The 21,289-nt window shown below is 40.1% G+C and overlaps 2 protein-coding genes and 1 pseudogene across 5 annotated transcripts in view; 1 reads left to right on the plus strand and 2 right to left on the minus strand.

The window, feature by feature from the left end:
- Positions 1-3,966: 3,966 nt before the first annotated feature.
- Positions 3,967-19,355, minus strand: TXNDC9 (thioredoxin domain containing 9). Of its 3 annotated transcripts, none has more exons than XM_016209669.2 (5): positions 19,220-19,355; positions 16,704-16,911; positions 13,729-13,847; positions 7,574-7,828; positions 3,967-4,844 (listed from the first exon to the last, which is right to left on the minus strand). In XM_016209669.2, the coding sequence occupies exons 2-5, from the start codon at positions 16,890-16,892 to the stop codon at positions 4,727-4,729; spliced, it is 681 nt and encodes a 226-aa protein (XP_016065155.1). In that variant the 5' UTR covers positions 16,893-16,911; positions 19,220-19,355; the 3' UTR covers positions 3,967-4,726. The 3 variants fall into 3 exon arrangements, with proteins under 3 accessions (XP_016065155.1, XP_016065156.1, XP_087679818.1); XM_016209670.2 differs by having other exon boundaries at positions 16,704-16,914; XM_087823692.1 differs by having other exon boundaries at positions 16,704-16,914; positions 19,238-19,256.
- On the minus strand, positions 9,037-9,659 carry LOC107534532 (large ribosomal subunit protein eL34 pseudogene; annotated as a pseudogene).
- Positions 19,356-20,413: 1,058 nt separating the features above from the next.
- EIF5B (eukaryotic translation initiation factor 5B) overlaps positions 20,414-21,289 on the plus strand; it is a 61,419-nt gene continuing 60,543 nt past the window's right edge. For both annotated transcript variants that reach the window (XM_016209667.2, XM_016209668.2), the window contains exon 1: positions 20,414-20,529. In XM_016209667.2, the coding sequence (XP_016065153.2) occupies positions 20,495-20,529 (35 nt within the window). In that variant the 5' untranslated portion in view covers positions 20,414-20,494. The remainder of the gene's footprint in view (positions 20,530-21,289) is intronic.

Raw genomic sequence — 21,289 nt, forward strand, 5'->3', positions numbered from 1 at the left:
TGTAACCCTTATTTCCACAATTTGAACTTGGATGTTTTGTTTTTAATTGAGGTGAAATTCACATAACATAAAATTAACCATTTTAAAGCGTACAATTCAGTGACATTGAGTACATGTATATTTAAAATGTTGCAGCCCGGCCGGGCATGGCTCAGTGGTTCAGTGTTGACCTAGGATCCAGGCGATCAGGTTCAATTCCTGGTCAGGGCACATGCCCGGGTTGCAAGCTTGATCAATTAGTCTCTCATCATTGATGTTTCTCTCTCTCGCTCGCTCTCCTTTCCTCTCTCTGAAATCAATATAGATTTTTAAAAAATAAAATAAAATGTTGTATAATCAGCACCTCTATTTAGTTCCATAACATTTTCAACACCCCAAAATGTAACCCCGTACCCATTAAGTAGTAACTACATATTCAGTCTTTCCCCAGCCCCTTGTAACCACCAATTTGTTCTATGGATTTACTTATTCTGGATACTTGATATAAACTGGAACCATACAATATGCAACCTTTGTGCCTGTCTTCTTTCACTCAGAATAATACTTTCGAGGCTCATCCATATTGTGGTATGTATTAGCACTTCATTCTTTTTTATGGCTGAATATTGCATTGTGTACATATATCACAATGTTTATTCCTTTGTCCACTGATGGACATTTGGGCCGCTTCCACCTCTTCCTGTAATGAATAATGCTGGTATGAACACGCATGTACACTATTTGTTTGAGTAGCAATATTCAATTGTTTTAGGGATATACCTGGAAATTCAATTGCTGGGTCATATGGTAATTCTACATTTAACTCTTTGAGGAACCACCAAACTGTTTCCACTGCAGCTGCATTTTACATTTCACCAGCAATGTACAGGGTTCCAATCCACAGCTATACTAACACTTGTTCTTTTTAAAAAAATTCCTAGTCATTCTAGTGGGTATGCAGTGGTTACCTCATTATGATTTTGATTTTCATGTTCCTAACGAGTAATGATGTTGAGCATCCTTCATGTGCTTGTTGGCTATTTGTATAATCTTGAGGAAGTATTTATTCAAGTCTTTTGCCCATTTTTAAATTGGGTTGTCTTTTTGTTGAGTTGCAATTCCATATGAATCTGAGGACCACCTTTTCCATTTTTGCAAAAAAGGTCATTGGAATTTTGATAGGGATTATACTGAGGTTGTAAATTGCTTTTGATAGTACTGCCATCTTAATAATTGTATCTTCCAATTCATGAACATGAGATGTACTTGAATTTTTTTGGTCTTATTTACTTCAGTGATGTTGTGTGTAGTTTTCAGTGTACAAGTATTTCATTTCCCTTTTTAAATTTATTCCAGGGTCTCCACACTGTAGATGCTACCCACCTGTTAAGTCACTTAATAGCCATCTCAGTTATCAGATGGACTGTCATGATGTCACAGTGCTTATGTTCAAGTAACCCTTAATTTACTTGATAATTGCCCCAAAGCACAATAGTGATGCTGACAGTTTGGATATGCCAAAGAGAAGCAGTGCTTCCTGTAAGTGAAAAAGTAGAAGTTCTCTACTTTAATAAGGAAAAAAATTTGTATGCTGAGTTTTTTTAAAGATCTACAGTAAGAACAAGTCTATCCATGAAATTGTGAATGAAAAAGAAATGCTAGTTTTGCTGTTGTATTTCAAACTGCAAAGATTATGGTCACATCAAGTGATAAGTGCTTAGTTAAGTTGGAAAAGACATTAAATTTGTGGGTGGAAAACATGAGCAGAAAACAAACATACATACATATAAACATCCATCCATTCATCACATACTTATAGTACCAAACCATTTGGTACTATCTGTTTCAGGTATCCACTGGGGGTCCTGGAACATACCCCTAAGAAATAAGGGGAGCTACTGTGCAGTGTGACTTCACTTCCTTTCCACTTGAAAAACCTCCTTTAGCACTTCTTCAAGGCAGGTTTCCCGAATTCTTAAAATCTGAGAATGTCCTCATTTTGCCTTCATTTTTGATAGTTTTGCTAGATATAAGATTTTTAAAAAAATACATATTTTACTGATTTCAGAGAGAGGGAGGAAGAGGGAGAAATGTCAATGATGAGAGTCATTGATGGGCTGCCTCCTGTACGCCCCCTGCTAGGGATTGAGATCACAACCCAGGCATGTGCCCTGACCGGGAATTGAACTGAGATGTGTATCATACAAAGATCGATGCTCAGCCACTGAGCCATGCTGGCTGGGCTAGATATAAGATTCTTGGTTGAGGTTTTTTCCTTTCAGCACTTTGCATGTCATTTCACTGCCTTAAGGCCTCCATTTCTGGTAAGTCAATTTTTAACCTTAATAGGGTCTTCTTATACATAATGAGAGGTTTTCTCTGTTTTCAATTACTTTCCTGTCTTTTCACATTTTTATTCTGACATGTCTGGGTGTGGATCATTCTACTTTAACAATATGCTGATCTTGGTTCCATGTTTTGTTTTTTAATCAACTTTGGGATGTTCAAGAATTTTCTTCTAATAATTTTTCTGCCACTTTCCTTCTCTCCTTCTGGTACTTCCATTACACACATTGATGTTTCATATTCCTTTGAAGCTATTTTTCATTTTTTTGTCCCGTTCTTTGGATGGTAGTATCTGTATCAATTAATCTCCACCATTCCTGATTCTTTCTACTGCTCAAATCTGTTAAGTACCTCTAGTGAATTTTTCATTGCAGTTTTATCCTTCCAAGTCCAGAGAATTCCATTTGGTTATTTTACAATAATTTTCTATCTCTTCTTTATTAATATTCTCTATTTGATGGAATATTACTTTTATATCTCTGGCATGGTTTTAGTTTTTTAAAAATATATTTAGAACAGCTGCTTTGAAGCTTTTGTATGCTTCCAACATCTGGGCCCACTCAAAGGCAGCTTCTTTTGATTGCCTTTTCCCCCTGTATAAGTCAGTTTCCTGTTTCTTTGCATGCCTTGTAATTTTCTGTTGAAAACTGGACACTTTATAGATAATATAGCAGCTCTGGGGACTCACCCTCCCCTCTTCCCCAGGACTCCTTTGCTTATTTGTTTACAGACGTAGGTGTACTTACTTCAATTAAGTCCACCTACCCTGCAAAGCGTAGCTTCTGATGGGCATGTGCTGTCGCTCTGACTCCCCCCTCCAACTCCAATGACAGTTTTAGCAGGGATCTCTCTTCTTGTTCATTTCCCTGATCTACTTATAAGGGTTTTAGTTGGTCTGCTTCTGTTGTTATCACACTCTCTTAACATCCACTAATTGCTAACAGACCATTCAACTATTTTTGATAAGCCCTTGTCTGCACAGTTTGATCCAGTTAAATTCAGGCCCTTGTAGTCTTTGAGGCCTGTCTCAACCTTAGGGCTACTCTTAGCTCCCACTTTATTTCTGTTAAAACGTCTCACATTTTGCTTGTTGCTACATGAAGTTATCAGTCTTCTCTTATGTCTTCCCCGAATCCCACTCCAAATCTCCTTTTCTACAGCAGAATCCTTAAACTTCTCTTTCACTCTGCTCTAAATAAAGTCGGTCGCTTTAGGGAATGCACGCTGAAACTGTTTTTATAGTTTGCTTCTCCCACTGGGCAGAGCCTCTGTGCTCCTCGCCCAGTAGCTGGAGGTGGGGAGAGTAGCATGCTTTTCTAGGAGTGATACCTGTGGTAGCCCCTGGTCTTCTCTTCTTGTCTCTCCTTGCATGGAGCCTCTATCCTAATTACTATTGCCCATTTATGAGTAAGTCAACTGTTAATCTCAATGGCATCATGAGTAAGCTGGGGCAACAGTGATCAGGAAACAGTATTCTTGGTCTGTCATTTCCGTGGTTGACCTGTGCTTCAAGTGGGGACCGGGTAGAAGAGAAATGAAAGCAGTCTACTCCTCCTAGGGAGAAACTATAGGCTGAGCTTGGGAGCTACTGGGGAGGATGGGGGGGGGGTGTCACAGCTCAAATACCACAGACACTCACTATTCTTACCAAGAGTTAGTATTTTCTTGAATAAATGTTTTTGTTTTATGCTCTTATGACAATTTCAGAGACTTTAATTTTTAAAAAAATAATATTTACAAGTTATGGTTGTTTCAATGAGTATGTAGATCTCCTCATGTTGGCATTCTAAAAGTGCTTCCTGATTTTTAAAAAATGCATGCCTTTAAATACAAGCAATGAGGACCCTTTAAATAAGGCAATATGCTCACAACCTGAAAAAGCTTTCCTCTGCCATCAGTTGATGCAACATCAACATGCAGCACACAGAATAAATAAGCAGGTCTTTAATAGTTATGTAAACATATTCCAGAAGTGAACAGTGCTTATCATTCATTTACAAGTGCAGCCTGGTACACCAGTAAATGTTACTTGACCTGTTGTATAAAGTAGATAATGCATGAGAATTAGTCCTGAAATAGTTCGTTAAATTTCTGTTTCCAATCCAGTGGATTAAAAACAAAACTGTGAATGGTATAAAGACGTAAGAATCATAAAATCAATCGCAAAAATAGAAAATCCAGATACTACCCAGATAATTTAAGAACTCAGCAGTTTTCCTCAACTTAAACATGAGCTCTACACAGAAAATAGTAAAGATGTCTTTCAAAGTGATGTAACTGTATAAAACTAGAATATGACCATTAGATGACCAATGTATCAAAATCAACAGAATTTAGAAAACACATCTAATTATAAAGTAAGCAGAAATAAAAAGACAATTTATAGAATTGTAGCTGCTCTCTAGTCATCATCAGAGTCTGAATCGTATTTCTTTCCTCGGATGGTCTTCTTTTCTAGCTTTGTGAAGTTGGTTCCAATTTTCTTTTGGCTCTGAAATGGTGGCTCCATTAAATTTCCACTAAAAACAAAGCAAATTTGAAAAGCATTTATTCTTTCTGATTTAGTACAGAAAAATCTAGCTTTCTTCCCTCACTTTAACATATGGAATAGAGTAAGATTTTCTGTAAAATGCTGATGTCAAGGAAGAGGTACATTACTCATGCCGACGGTTTTGGTGGTAAACCTTACTTTGTACTACTCATGTTTTAGATGAGTGTTTTATTTTCTATCGTTAATTACTGATTAAAATTTCACAGGCTGTCAACAGAATTTCTGAGTAAAAAGCAAAGAAGGAAATCAAAGGTCTTTTCTCATCTGTTTTGGGTCTGACACCCTGTACTAGATTCTTCTCATTGAGGAAAGGACACAAAAAATGGTGCTGCATTTTTTATAGCCGTTATGACTGGTGTGACCCTGTTTAACATCACGCAATGCTTAGATTTCTACAGACATCATCAAAACTCATGGAATTCATTTTCAGCTGGAATTGGTGTGAAACTCTTTTCAATTTATTTCAAAGAAATAAATAAAATCTGACAATTTCTTTTTTCAAAAATAGCTGGGAATCACCTAGCACCTACACCTTGTCTTTTTTTCTTTTTCTTTAAATCTCACCCAAGGATATGTTTTTATTGATTTTAGAGGCAGGGGGTGGAGAGAAACATCTATGTGAGAGAGAAAAACATTGACTGGTTGCCTCCCCTATGTGTCCTGACTGGGGATTGAACCCAAAACCTTTTGGCGTATGGGACAATGCTCCAACCAACTGAACTGCCCGGCCAGGGCTCAAGCTTGGTTTTAAAGTATCATTTACCATTGAAAGGAACCATTGCTCCTTGGAGAAATAGCCAGCTGTAGGGAGAATACAACATGAGCACCCCTAAAACACTTCGTTTGTATCAGAAAGTCCTCAAACATTATGGGGAAACGACCAAAGGATATAGAAGCCAATGAAAGAGGCTCTCACTGGGGCAATTTGAACTTCAAAGTAAATAATAGCAGCAACAGAGTACAACCTATTAAGTAAAGTTATCTACAGCTCATTCTAATATAATAAAAATTAATGTGAGATATGTAAAAGTTCTTCCTTAAATCACCATTTGGCCTGGTAGACAACTGGCTAACCAGTTCTCAGTTATCGCCACCAGAAATGAAACAAACCATCATCCTGATACAGGGCACTAAGAAGGAAGACTGCATCACTTTCCATAATAAACCCGTGAAAAAATGCATAATCTGAACCTAAATTTGAGGCATTAGACAAACCCAAGTTGGGGGATGCTCTGTAAAATAACTAGCTTGTACTCTCCAAAAATGTCAAAGTACTGAAAAAATGAAGCAAGGGTAACAGGTTGTTACAGGTTAACGTAAACCAAACACACATTAACTATAGGCAATGCAGTTTTTGATATGGAGGGCATGACAGGGTCAATGGTAGAATTTGAGTAAGGTTTGTAAATTACATAATGTTCCTGTTTTAATAATCATACTGTGGTTACATAAGAAAATGTCCTTGCTCTTAGGAAATATACACAAAAATATGCAGGAGAAAGGTATTATACATCTACAATTTCCACTCAATCGGTTCTGAAAAACAATTTAAATATAAAATGTTGAAAATGGGGAATATGGGTGAAGAGTATATGAGCATTCTTTGTATTATTTCCAACTTGTTTAAAGTTTGAAATCATTTCAAAGTAATTTGATTTAACAATTATTAATATTTTATTTACTATTAAGAAAATAATACCTAAAACTCTCGAATCAACTTCCACAGTGTAGGAATCATTTAGACATGTGTAGGAAAGATTCAGAGTAAAAGGGGTGAAGTGAAAAGGCGAGAGAACTTTCTACTCATTGAAAGGCAGTATGACTGTGGAATAAGAACTGCACAGTTTTACCAATTACTCTTGCAAATCAAGAACAGGCACAAAGGCCCTGGCCAGTGTGGCTCAGTTGTTCAAGAGCATCAGCCCAGGCACTGAAGGGTCCTGGGTTCGATTCCGATCCTTGTCGGGTGCTCGTGTGTCTCTATCACATCAATGTCGTTGCGCGCTCTCTCTCCCCCTCAGCCCTGCCCCCCCTTCCCTTCCCCCCCTTCCACTCTTTCTAAAAATCAATGGAAAAAATATCCTCGGGCGAGGACTACCGAAACAGAACAGGCACAAAGGACAAGATAATATGCTCTAATTTGTGGAATTAGATAAATTATTTGCCAGGAGAAATGGACAAAGAGATGAATGAAAAAAGGAAGTTGGATTTTAGGTGGTTTTCAAACTGAGACTGTTCCCTACAGTAAACAATTTAAGCTAAGTACAGAAATGAGATTCTGTGTATTTTACCCAATTCTACAAATGAGACAGGAATATACATTAAAAATCTAATGTTTGAAAGTAAGTCACTATCAATTTGAGTAATCTGGTTTAAATCAGGGAAGAGTTAATTCTGGGGTATCATTTTGGGATTCCAGATTACAAAGAATTAGTTTCAATAGGATCTGTTAGGCTGAAAACTTTCATAGCTAGGTGTACTCCAAGACTCATTTCGATCCACAACTCTGATTTTTGCTGTAAGATCATGCTAATAACGTCCACTTTAAGAAATACGCTTTTCCTTTGTGAAAGTTTTTCCACATGTCAGCCAAAAGATCTTAGCTACATAAATGTTAATATAAAAAAAAATCTTCTCTAAAAATATCACCGAAAATGTGAATTAAAATAAGTCTATTATTGTTTTGTTAAAAGTTACCTGTAATTGATAATATCAGAACAACCAAGCCTCCATTCTAAAGCTTCTGTGGTGAAGTCATCTGTATTTCCTAGGTCAGTAAATCCAACGATGTAATCTTGTGTTTTTCCATCTTTTACCAGTGCTAGTGTGGGAATGACTTTGATCTTCAGTCTCTCACAAAGGAAAGGTGCTTTTTCCACATTCAACTTCAAAAATTTGGTCTCCACGTGTTTCTTGGACAATATCACCAAATGCTTGTCTAGTATTTTACACCTGTAAATAACAAATATAGAAAATCAAAACCTAAAACAACAGACTTCTGTTTAAGAGTAAGTATCAAGTAAGGTACATCCAATTTTACAGTTTTTCTGTTTGAATCTCGTAATTTGGTAGCCAACTGGTGCTTATGTCAGATGACCCCATTTCCATTTCATAGGCTAGCTGCCTGGTTATGAGAGGTAGAAAAACAATCTAATATTCTATAAAGTCAGATTTGCTCTAATGATATTTATAAAAAAAATTCAATATATGCCTTCAATTTTAAGTACTTCTCCATGAAGATGTCATGTTCACGGTGAAAACAAGGAATTGTCATTTCTTTTATACATGTTTCCCGGTATCTCATACAGGAAGCTTGAAGGGTGATAAATCTGAACTTGATGGAACTCAGAAGTAACTTCTCAAAATGTGAAATGTGCACATGGTGCCATATTTGGAAGTCATTAGGAAAGACTAATTGGTGTTACTGAGAAGGAACACTTGTAGCTGTGCAACTCTGTCAGCAAGAAGCATATTAAGGTTAAGGGCTTTAAATGTAGTTATTACGGTTTTAAAAAGTGAAAATACCAGAGGTAACTTTCATTAAGCCATCTTCTACTGAAGAGGAAAATGGAACTGACATTCTCTTGAAGGCAGAACGTATTTAAACTGGTCAACCCTCTATAGTGTTTCCAGAACGGACTATTGTAATAGTCTTTTTGAGCAGTAGCTCTTAACCATTGGTGCTCATTATATCGAACTTTTAAAATATACAGATGATTCAAAATTCCCTGGAAGTGTAGCTGGGAAGCATGCAGGTGATGCCCATGGCCAATACATGAGAGAACCACTGGTGTGGATGCCTAAGACACTAGACGCCTCAGAGTTGCTTTTATTAGGCTTAGGGGCACTCCATGGTTGTAGTTTTGCCTGAATTAGGTTTGGGCCCAGGGAGTTTCTTATAAATTTAATGCCTCATCATTTTCCCTCTGAATGTATCTTTTCATATATCACCCTGAAGTGTAGCAAAGAGGTTTTAGTGAAAATGGTAGGACAGAACTAATTATTAAATGGTGTTAAAATGAAACAAATGATAAATGAACAGTTACATGAGAAATATGTTCTTGAACATTTGTATAAAAATCAACTCCATGGTTTTATTGGGGTAATATGGAACCTATTTTATTTTTTGCCCTTTAATTGTTTTTATTACTCAAAAAAAGCTTCATTTTTCTTATTTAGCTTTCTGACTCTGTGCTTGTGCCTTCAGCACTTTCACGATTTCCTGCTCAATAAGGAGAGCATGCTTGATCCTGTCATGGACACATTTAGCACACATGGATCCACCACAGCCCCCCCCACCCCCCACACCCCCCCCCGATGTGCTTTTTCAATTTAGATAACCTCACTAGAACTTCGGGTCTCATAGTGCAAACTCTGAAAAGTTGGCCTGGGCACACACCACATGAAGATTTTGGCGCTTTCCCAACCTTCTTGGTATAAAAGGAAACAATTCTACTACCAGGGGTTCGGGACAGCCTAGTTTTATTAGAGGCTGTTGTAGGACAGCCTCTGACTGTATGTCAAACGCTGGACCATTGTGAATGCCTGATGATACCATCCCTGGTAGAGCCCAAATCTATTTTAAACAATATGTTCTTACTGACTTTAGAAAGGAAGGAAGAAAGAGAGAGAGAAACATTGATCGGTTGCCTCCCGCACACATCCTTACTGGGAATCAACCTCGCAACCTAGGTATGTGCCCTGACCGGAATCAAACCAGCGACCTCTTGGTGCATGGGACGAAGCTCAACCAACTGAGCCACGTCGGCCAGAGCAGGAACCTATTTTAAATAAAGCTATGTACCATTTGTCAACTAACCTATTTTAAAAAAATACAGAAGCAGCAATCCTGGTGTAGTTAAAATAGCATTAGGCTTAAAACCTCTTATCATTTAGTGACTGAATGACATTAGGTGAGTCACTTAATCTCTCCAAGTCTTGGTCTCCACACACAATGTATGTACCTACTTGCCTCAAAGGGTCACTGTGAGTGTTTCAGGATTTTACACATGAAAGTATGCAGCCTATTATGTGCTAGGAACTTTGCTATATATACTTATACTAATGATTTAAATTTTGCTTTTTCAGTTTTGTTTGAAGATTAGTACTCCTAATGCTGCACTGTGTATATATCCATCAAATATATTTACTAAGCATCTACTATGTGTCAGTTATTGCTGCTCTAAGGTTAGGAAACTAAAGCACAGAGGACAGCAATACAAGCAAACTTTCTGCCTTCATAAAACAAACAAGCCAGCGATGAAGACATCTCATAAACAAGTGAACATATCACATCAATCTTACAGACTGATATGGTATCAGTATATCACCTCAACATATACATCAGAGGTTGGCAACTTAAGGAATGTGTACCAAGACTTGGAGAGATTAAGTGACTCACCTGACGTCATTCAGTTACTAAATGACAAGAGGTTTTAAGCCTAATGCTATTTTAACTACACCAGGATTGCTGCTTCTATATTTTTTTAAAATAGGTTAATTGACAAATGGTACACAGCTTTATTTAAAATAGGTCCTGCCCTGGCCGATGTGGCTCAGTTGGTTGAGCAGTGTACCACAATGGCAGAGGGTTTCCTTGATACCCTTTACCTTCCTAATCCCTTCTCCCACTTCCCCTTAGAGGATATTTCACCATCTCAATATTTTCTTCATTTTTATTTTTTTAGTCAGTAAGTCTCAGGCAATCAATCCATGAAAGGTGTTAATAACCAACTTGTTGGTGGTGAACCTAAGACAAGGGCCAGGCAAGCTATGGAAATGAGAGAAGAGGGCAGGGCTGAGACAATAATGAATGAGAGATACTACATTGGACCATGTGATGGTCTAAGGAAGGCAGCTCCACTGAGCATCAGTAAATTGCTTCCAAACTGAATTCTAGGTCAGTTATGAAATTTACTGATTTTTTTAAAAAATTTACCTTTACTGAAAAGTATTAAGAGATGTCCCCCTTTTCCCCAGCATTGATCCTCTCCACCCCGCATCCATCCCACCCCCAGGCCTTCCCCTGAAGTTTGCTGATTTTATAAACATTCTGAAATCTAAATTTAAAAAATATGAAATATTTCTCAATTTTTATATGTTGGCAACTGATCAAATTTAGGGGCTTAAAAAAAAAGCCTTGAATCCACTGGTTTAAGATATAACTTCTTCTGGGGGTATTTTCATTTTATAAGGGATCTGCCTCCATAGAGAGGTTTGCAGACTTGGGTTGGTTTAAGAGGAGAAAGCACTTTCTTCTCCGTCCAGCCAAGCCTGGCAGTTCCAGCCATGCTTCTGGTGAAAGGCTCATGGCTATGTCATAATAGTGGGGAATGAAAAAAAAGTAGCAGTATTATAAGAAATGTTAAAGGAGCTGCTTTAAGAAGAAGAGAAAGAAGAAGAAAAAAACAAAGGAATATAGTTAAAAGAATAAAATGACAATAGATACGTACCTATCAATAAACACTTTCAATGTAAATGGCTTAAATGCTCCAATCAAAAGACACGGTAGCTGAATAAATAAGAAAACAAGACCCATATATATGCTGTCAAAAAGAGACCAACCTCAGAATGAAAGATACACAGACTAAAAGCAAAGGATGGAGGAAGATCTCTCATGCAAATGGAAATGGAAAAAAAAAAAAGGTGGGGTAGCAATACTTATATCTGACGAAATAGACTTTAAAACAAAGGCTATAGTAAGAAACAAAGGACACTACATAATGATAAAGAGAGCAATTCAACAAAAGGATATAACCTTTGAAAACATTTATGTACCCGACATAGAAGCACCTAAATATATAAAGCAAGTCTTGATGAACATAAAGGGACAGATGGACAGTAATAGTTATAATATGGGGTTTAACATCCCATTAACATCAATGGACAGATCTTGCAGACAGAAAATCACAAGGACATGGTGGCCTTAAATAACATACTAGATCAGATGGATTTAATTGGTATCTTCAAAGCATTTCACCCCGAAGCAACAGAATACATATTCTCTTCAAGTGCACAAGGAACATTTTCTAGGCTAGACCACATGTTAAGACACAAAACAAGTCTCAATAAATTTTAAGAAAACTGAAATCACAGCAAGCATCTTTGACCATATGGTATGAAACTAGAAATCAATGACAAGAGAAAAACTGAAAAACACACAAAGACATGTTACTAAACAACTAAATAACATGTTACTAAACAATGAATGGGTTAACAATGAGATCAAGGAAGAAATCAAAAGATACCCTGAAAGATACAAATGAAAATGAGAAAACAACAACCCAAAATCTATGAACACAGCAAAAGCAGCCCTAAGAGGGAAAATTCATAGCATTACAGGCCTATCTAAAGAAACAAGAAAAATCTCAAATAAATAATCTAAATTTCCACTTAAAAGAACTAGAAAAAGAACAATCACCAAAGCCCAAAGTGAGTAGAAGGAAGGAAATAATAAAGATCAGAGTGGAAATAACTGAAATAGAGTCTTAAAAAACAATAAAAAAGGTGAATAAAACCAAGAGCTGGCTCTTTGAAAAGATAAACAAGATTGACAAACTTTTAATCAGGCTCATCAAGAAAGAGAGAGGACCCAAATAAATAAAACCAGAAATGAAAGAGGAAAAGTAACAACTCACACCAAAGAAATACAAAGAATTAAAAAAAAATAAGAATGAGTATATGCCAACAAATTGGGCAATCTGGACAAAATGGATAAATTCCTAGAAACATACAATCTTCCAAAACTGAATCAGCAAGAATCAGAGAATCTGAAGACAGTTTACAAATAGTGAAACTGAAACAGTAACCAAAAAACACCCAACAAACAAAAGTCCTGGACCAGGTGGCTTCATAGGTGAATTTTACCAAACATTCAAAGAACAACTAACACCTGTATTTCTCAAACTATTCTAAATAATTCAAGAGGAGGGAAGACTCCCAAGCTCATTTTACAAAACCAGACAAAGACACTACAAGGAATGAAAATTATAAGCCAATATCCCTCATGAACATAGATGCTAAAATCCTTAACTAAATATTAGCAAACCAGATCCAGCAATACACTAAAAAAATCATACACCACGATCAAGTGGGGTTTATTTCAAGGTGCAAGGTTGGTACAGTATCAGCAAATCATTAAATGTGATACAGCATATGAACAAAATGAAGACAAATAACCACGTTGATAGAGAGCAGGCTGACAGCTGGGGGATGGAGGAGGAGGGAGGGGGCTGGATGGGGTGGGGTAGAGGTACTGAGCCAAAAAGAACGGGAAGAAAGAGAAAACTCGTGGACAGGGACATCAGTGTGGTGAGTGCAGGGGGGTGGGGGAGTGGTGGAGGGAGGTTGAAGGAGGTACAGGAAGGTAAAGGGGGGATAAATGGTGATGGATGGAAACTTGACTTGGGGTGGTGAACACACAATACAGTGTACAGATTACGTGTTGTAGAATTGTGTACCTGAAACCTGTATAATTTTGTTAACCAGTGCCACTCCAATAAACCCAATAAAAAGGAAAAATAAGGAAAAAGAAATAATTCTTGTTGTACTGATAAAAAATTTAAGTGTATATTTCTAAGATGTTTTTAAAGTTAGTAAATATATAATTCAGAAAACCACCATTAATATAAAAATATTCTTGATTTTCAATAATGTTCACTTATACTTTTGTATGGAACTGATTTTTAAGTTAATCTTTAAAATAACAATTGCTTAACTTCACTGTACAGACTTCTAGTACAAAGAAGCAACTTAGGAAGTAGTTCCTTTTATTATTCTTAATTTCTCTGTCAGTATATTTCTTTTCAAACCTCTCTCCGTGTTCAAAAAGTCACTGAAGGAGACGAAGTTACCTGAGTGTGGAGTCTCTGTAGAAATGGCAAACCACATTTTTACTCTCCTTGACCTCCTGAAAAAAGTCTCTCTCACTAGGGATTTCTCTGTATTCCCCATGTCCTTTTGAAAGCCATTCCTGATTTGAAGAAAAGGGAAAGGTTATACATTAGAAAAATCTCTTTCAGTACCAGTTTACAGTTTGTTTCCCAATCAGCACAATACAGGGTGGGGTGAAATTAGGTTTACAGTTCGTATGAAAAATAATACATTAATAAATAATACAAGAATAGACTGTTTCACATACAACTATAAACCTACTTTTGCCCCACCCTGTACTTTGTAATGAAGTTGATTTTACCTTGTACAGAAATGAATTCCTTTCAGTGATTTACTTTCCTATGTTTCTAGTGTCAATGCAAAAATAGTCTGTGGGCACTCTCTCCACAGCATGGCTGATATTTATGACAATTATCTGTCTTGGTAACTTAGAATATATGTTTTCTTAGCACTCTGAAAATAAAAATTTAGACTCATGAGACTTAGAATGTAAAATCCACTTAACTTCTTTGCACTCAAACTATTAAAATCAGAAGCATTTGACTCAAATTACTAAAAAGCTTTCATAAATAATGCTCATGAGATAAAGCCAGTCATTGGGGATGGGGGAAGAGTTACTACAGCTCTGACACTCAGGGGCCCTGCTTACTCCTGATGACTACCTAGGAGAGGCAGGAACCTCTTCTATACTAGCCACCAATGGGTAGTATCCTAGAAGAAAAAGTTGTATACTGAGTGCCCAGAAACAATAAAGATCTCACAAGTCACGTAATCCAACTTCCCAAACCCTTATCAACCACGCGTGACAGGCCTTTTAGCCTTTTGAAATTTTCCTGTGGCAAGAAGCTTCTCACCACAATAGGAAGCCTGCTTTCTTTTTCAGGCAGAGTTTTAATAAAAAGGGGAATTGGGCTCACAGGCAGAAGGCCTGTGCTTGAATAACTGTTCTACTACTAACTAGGCTACAAATTCTAATAACCTTTCTGAGTCCCAATTTCCTCACGTGTAAAGTGGAGATCATGAAGCATTTATGTCAATGAGTATTTATGAAAGTAAGACAATCAACATGAAGATAACTAAAACAGAGCCTAACACATGTCCTTGAAAAGCATGTATATATGTACTAATTTTTAGAAAGGTCTTCTCACACTGAAGTGCTATATATCGCCAACTTTGGTCTATGGATCCCAGCTGGAACCTAAGATAAGTTCTAATCTTTCTTTCACGTGCCCTTCAAATATCATATTTCGCCTGTGTCCTCCCTTCTCCACAATGAAATACCCATTTCCTTTGACTGTTTCTCCTATGAAACAGTATCTAGACTTTTTCCTCTTCTGGTTGTCATCTGAACACAGCCTAATTCCTCCATGTTCTTTTAAAATGTGGCACCCTTCTAGAAGGTCCAACTAGAAAGGGGCAGGAACACCATCTCCTTTCCTCCTCTGCACTTAAGCTACCACAGCCCAGACACAGTGCGCATTTCACACTGGCTAACACTGAGCTGCCACTCACAAAAGGCTGGTATCTTCTCCGTACGTGAGGTTTCTTCAGTAAAGCTCCTATAAACAGTTTAATCTCTCAAATACAATTTCTTAATCACGTGACATTTCATGATTCCTTTCTTCACTTGCCAACAACATGTGCACTTAAAAACTAGTATTTTTGTTTTTTAAAAAGCTATTTCTCTTCATTATTTATTCTCATGTGTTTAACCAATAGGCTGAAGACCTGAACCTGTTCCAGCTTCTTAGAGGGAGCCCACTCCGAACCTTTACCAATGCCTGGAACCTCTCCCAAGACACTCAACACACCCTGCACTCTTAAGTACAGTTCCTTTCACAGCGCACGTGCTCCACAGGTATGTGCTGAATGGGGTCAGGCCAGATGGGCAGAGATGACAAAGCAGCCTGGGCCTACTTACCTGATGCCTGGCAGATGGGCAGCACCTGGTTCTCACTTAGCGGTTATCAACCAAGCCTCTGGTGGGCTCTTCCTATTTCTCACCTTGTCTTTCTGCTCTCTACCTGCCTCTACCAACTACCTACGCCTCTAGCTGCCATAACAGTGGGAGGCGGTGGGGGTGCTTGGCTGACTGAGGAATATTGATTAACATAGGCCTATTAAGTACTATGTCACTGTATGTATTGGTTTCCCCAATACCTTCGTGGATCAGAAAATCAAAATTACTATACAATCTACACTACTCTTTTCAAAAATGGCTGTAAAAGCCATTAAGGCTTCTTGCCTACTTCCTCAGAAAACTCTGTAACAAAAAAGATCTATTAAAATGCAGTAAAAGCTCTAAAATAAGATCCTCTGAGTTACTCCATGATGAATTCATTTTAAATTGATTTGTATATTAATTTCTTAAAAAACCCGCCTGCTTCAATTGGTTTTTAATTATAAATACTGACTCTTGTTTTTAACTGCTGACAACTTCATTTAAGACACCGAATATGTCCCTCACTGCAAATCAGGTAGATACAGAATTCTACAAAAATATCCTACTTAGGACATTTTTTTTTTAGTTGAGCATTAGCAATTAGTAGCGTGTTCAACTCTCATCTCGTTTGCTTTGAGCACAGCTAACCTATGACAGGCTTCACTACTACCTGAAAGGGAAACCACCAACTCCTGTTGCTGCCAGTGCTCTTCCTAGTCTGCTTCATCCATACAAATCTGAGCTCAGAGAAATGACCCTGGGTACGGATTTCTTTTACTTGACTGTAGATGAATACATTGATCAGGCTAATTTTGAATGCATCTTTAAAACTAATTTTTTTCCGGCCAAATTTTTAATAGTGATAGGTACTCTTAGATAAAAACAAAAACACCTTAAAAATGGGGACTAATGCAACTACTGCCACATGTGCATACTTAAGTTGTTAGGCGCACACTGTTAAAGTAATTTCAGAAAGCAGGGCAGAGAGGTTACTTGTTTCTGCTGCTGCGCTTTCCTTAGTGCCTTAAGTCTCTTTTCTTTAAGTTGTTCCAGTTCATCCTCGCCCATCTGATCCAATTTCTGAATTTCAGCATCCAAATGTTCTTCCACTAGTTTGGTGGTCTGAAGCAGCTGATTCTCCAGGGCTTTTGGAAACATGTCGACAGATGCATTAGCTTCCATTCTTTACAGTTCAGCCTTGCTGCTGGGGAGAAGGTTTACCAAGTTAGAAAAAAAAAAAAAAAGTGCAAATAATAAGTGTTCTCTTATTTTAAAAAATTGCAGCAAGTGCATAATTTGTAGTCCACAAAGTGTTGTGCTGACAAGCAAGCACTTCGTGTTAGGCTTAAGAAATTTTACTGCAGTGTTTTAAAATTTAATTTTCAATAGGACAGTCACAGCACTCAAAAACCATTTAGAGCAAAGTTTAGGTGCTTCTGATTTAGTTTTTGTTTTACTATACGAAAGTAAAGATAAGTCTTAAAGACCATCGTCAGACCAGAGGAAAATGAGTAGCTAGGAGTTCCAGCAGTCAGAGCTATACTTAGTGACATGTACCAATAATCTGTTCTTTACCAAGGGAAAGGGAAGCAAAGCAGAAATGACTGAAAAACTAAATGGTCACAGTGAACTGTTGTGAGGTTTTACACATACACATGGATACCAAACTTTGCTTCAACACAGAGCAGAGCTGGACAAAAGACACATTTTTCATGGTCTATGCCTAAATGATTTTCATTTCTTTAACTCCTAAGAGAGCCCATTACAATTGATATAAAGAACGGTGCCTGGCATTCCCTAAGCTTGAGTTTCCATTCCTATTCTCCCATTACCTAACAAAATCTATGAGGCCACATGATTGTTATTCATATTGATTTGCTGACAATGTTCTTAACTTTGATGTAAAACAATATAGCAATCTAAATATTAAGAATATTGATTTTTCCATCACTCTTTTAATGTAATATAGGAGTTTATAAACATACTCTAATTCGGATTATAAAGGAAGACCTCAATTACACTGATTTTAAAGAAATCCAGTATTGCCCTGGCTGGACAGCTCAGTTGGTTAGAGTGTTGTCCTGATACACCAAGGTTGTGGGTTGAATCTCTGGTCAGGGTACATACAAGAAGCAACCAATGAATGCACAAATAAGTGGAACAACAAATCGATGTTTCTCTCTTAAAAAAAAAATAAATAAATAAAAAATCGAAAGACAAAATCAAAAAAAGAAATGTAGTATTATTTTCCACCAGCAACAATCAGATGACAATTTTTATGTATGCTCCTGGGTTATTACTACAGAAATATGGTTTATAATTTGCCTACCAAAGCAGGAGGCTGTTGCATCTCAGCTAATTATGATACATTTGCAAACACTAATGAAGAGCTTTTAAAAATTTGAATGAGTCCTGGCCTGTGTTGCTCAGTGGTCAGAATGTCGTCCGGTGCACCAAAGGCCTTCAGGAGCTCAAAGTCTGGTAACAAGGTGGCTAATCTATGATGTTGCAAACACCTCAGCCTGTTCCTGGGACCGGAGAATGGTCAGAGTTCATGAGGCAAACTCCTGGAGTGGATCAGGGTCTGGGCACAGCAACCAAATCAAAAGTGTGTCCTGTCCTTGGCCTGTTCTCAAAATGTATTTCTTTTGCCCTGGCCAGTGTGGCTCAGTGGTTAGAGCGTCAGCCTGTGCACAGAAAGGTCCCGGTTGGGTTCCCAGTCAAGGTCAGGTACCTCCGTTGCAGGTTGGCTCCCAGCCCCTATTCCGGCAATGTGCTGAAGGCACCAGTCCATGGATGTTTCTCTCCCTCTCTCCCTCCCTCCCTCTGAAAAGCAATGGAAAAAAACATCCTCAGGTGAGGATTAACAACAACAAAAATGCGTTTCTTTTTACAACCCTGTCTTTCTTCCTGCGACACATCCTCCAGTTTCCCAGGGTCTGTAAGAAAACCTCAGACCTATAGTTAGCGAGGTGGCTCTTTAAAGGCTGGTATAAAGTGGGGCAGAAGCGATTAACAAGAGCTGCCCTGAGGGCAGGTGGTGGGGTGGTGGTGGTCACCGCATTCTGACAGGGGAAAGGGGATGGTTTAGCGATCCCGATAACTTTCCTTTCTTCACACCACAAGCCTCTTGATTCTTCCATTTTTCAGTTCAACTGCAACGGTGGGAAAGGACTTGTTCCCAAACTACCTAACCATTTCCTTGACCCTCCTTCGTGCACCTGCCCAAACAACCAAGAGGCCTCCTCCTTAAATGCGAACGGCGCCTTCCCAAGGTGTCTTCCCCAAAGCATCCTGTCCCTCCGTGAGCCCCCCGCGAACAAATGAGGGCAGAGTCCAGGCGCCCCGACTTCAACGCCTCCCAGGGCGCATGCTCCCAAAGCCTCCTGGGCCCCAGACACCGGCACCTGGGCCGCGCCCCTCCCCCGCCCGGGCCGGCTGTTGAGAGGCAGCGTGTCCATTAGCACCCGGACGCGGTGGCCGGCTTTTTCACACCATCTCTGCCTCACCTGAGCTCTCGGTGATACCTGAGAAGTGAGGGACCAGCGCCTCCAGAAGAACAGTCCACTCTGGCTTCAGCCTCCCAGCAGCTGCTAATGGCTACGAACTGGCCGTCACTTCCGCCTACAGCTCGGCTGAGGCCATTACGCTTTACAGCCTGCGACGCCGGAGGAAGTGAAGGGGGAGGAGGGCGGGGAGCGGCCCGAGCTCATTCCCGCCCACACAGCTGCGGGGAACCGAGGTTTCCGGTCTGGGGTTTAAAACGGCCCAGAGGGCGCGGGAGCAAAGTATGCTGGGAATTGTAGTTTCTTAGCGCTCAGCTGGAGTTGTCCGACTTGGGCTCCGTACCTCAGTCCTCATAATGTTATATCGGAAATCGGTTAGCTACGGCCTTGCTCAGGAGTGACGCTCCAGCTTCGTTTCCAGCCTATTGAACATTTAAAAAAAAGTTGAATTGTAACAGGCGGCATGATTAACTTATATAGTTAACACTCGTAATCTCACCGGCCAGATCCAGATATAGCACATTTTCACCACCCTCATAGCTTCCCTCGTGACTTCCCTAGCACAAATTTTTAGAGCTTGCTTACGTAAACATGGACCTATTTGGGGGACTTAATGGGTGTGTCCTTGTTTTATTTTTATTTTTTTAGTGACTGTACGTCTTAATTCAAGGACGTTCCTGAGCAGCCCAATTTTGTCCTGGATTTACCCCACTTGGGAACAACCAGAGCGTTTATCTTTGGTTCATTGTGGTTCTTGACTGAACTTCGGGCAGCTGAGAACACAAGGGTGTAGAGGCCGAGAGGCGGAGGGGAAGCCCAGCCCAACCAGCCTCGGCTTCGGACCAGCTCGGGTTCTCCAGGTCCGCGTTCCCCGGCGGGGTGGGGCCGGCGCCGGTCATTTTCAGGCTCATTGTCAGCCTTTGAGTTCTAGAACCTGGTAACCGCGCGGGCGTCGGTGCGCGGCGGAGGCTTGCGGGAAGGGGGCGCTCGGGCTCCCGGCCGGCCGGCGGGTGAAGTGGTGACGCTCTACCAGAAGGGCCTCTCTCGTTGGGCCACGCCCTGCGTCCTCACGCCGAGGCGGCGGGAAGATGCGCTTGCGCACTGCGAGCTCACACCATATGTGCCCTGTCCCAGTACGCGGGTCTGTGGAGAGCCGGGTGCGAGAGACGGCAGCGCGGGGGGAACGGAGCCGAAGGGAGACCAGAGTCGGCCGGGGGACGCTGGATCTGTGAGAGACTAGAATAAAGGGGTTGGGGCCACGAGCACCGCTGTCACGCGATGGGGAAGAAGCAGAAAAACAAGAGCGAAGACGGGTAAGCTACTGTCTGGGTCCGCTCGGCGGCGGCCGGAGCTGCTGAGGGGATCCCGCGGGTCCCGCCGGCATGGAGTGGACCAGAGTCGAGGCTCGAGGCCGGCCTCGCAGGGCACCGGGCCTGGGCCCCGAGTGGCCGCCGCGCGTCCGAGACCCCAGTTCCCCGCAGGCGCGGAGGGCCTCGGGGACTGGCGGGTTCCCCAGCCGAGACTCGGTCCCACCACTACCCCTCACCCGGCCAGGAAAAGTGGAGTCCTCCGGCCTGGGAAGTGGGGCAGTGGTTTGGGGGCTCCCGGGGTGGTCCGGGCAAGTCGGGGTTGCTTTGGCGGCGCTACTATAGGCGAGGGTCAGGAAGAGTTCTCTTGACGCCTTTGTACCTGTGACTACTTGGAAAGAGAAGGGAGTTGGAATCAGCTGTGCCCGCAGCCAGGTTTTTCCACTTTGGAGCCTCTGGGGTACGTTGGAGGTGTTTAACACTTAACTCCCTCTTGATTTCATCTCATTTGGATACAGTTCTCAATTATTTAAGGGCTGGTAGTCCAGACTCCATGCTTTTCGCTTCCCTTCTTCCGGCCAGTCTCTTGGTGATTTCTTTGCTCTCTAGCACCTCCCCTAAGAAAGGAGGAGGAGATGGAACCCACCAACCAGGGTCTCCCCTTTCTCATCAGTTAAAAGGCTTTTTGCGGGGAGGTAGTACCCCGTGATTTTGCTAACTTTTCTGTGTCACCTTCCGATCGAGTCTTTTTACTCTTTTCATTGAA

This window comes from Miniopterus natalensis, chromosome 13 (assembly GCF_054644295.1).
Source record: "Miniopterus natalensis isolate mMinNat1 chromosome 13, mMinNat1.hap1, whole genome shotgun sequence".
NCBI classification, from domain to species: domain Eukaryota; kingdom Metazoa; phylum Chordata; class Mammalia; order Chiroptera; family Miniopteridae; genus Miniopterus; species Miniopterus natalensis.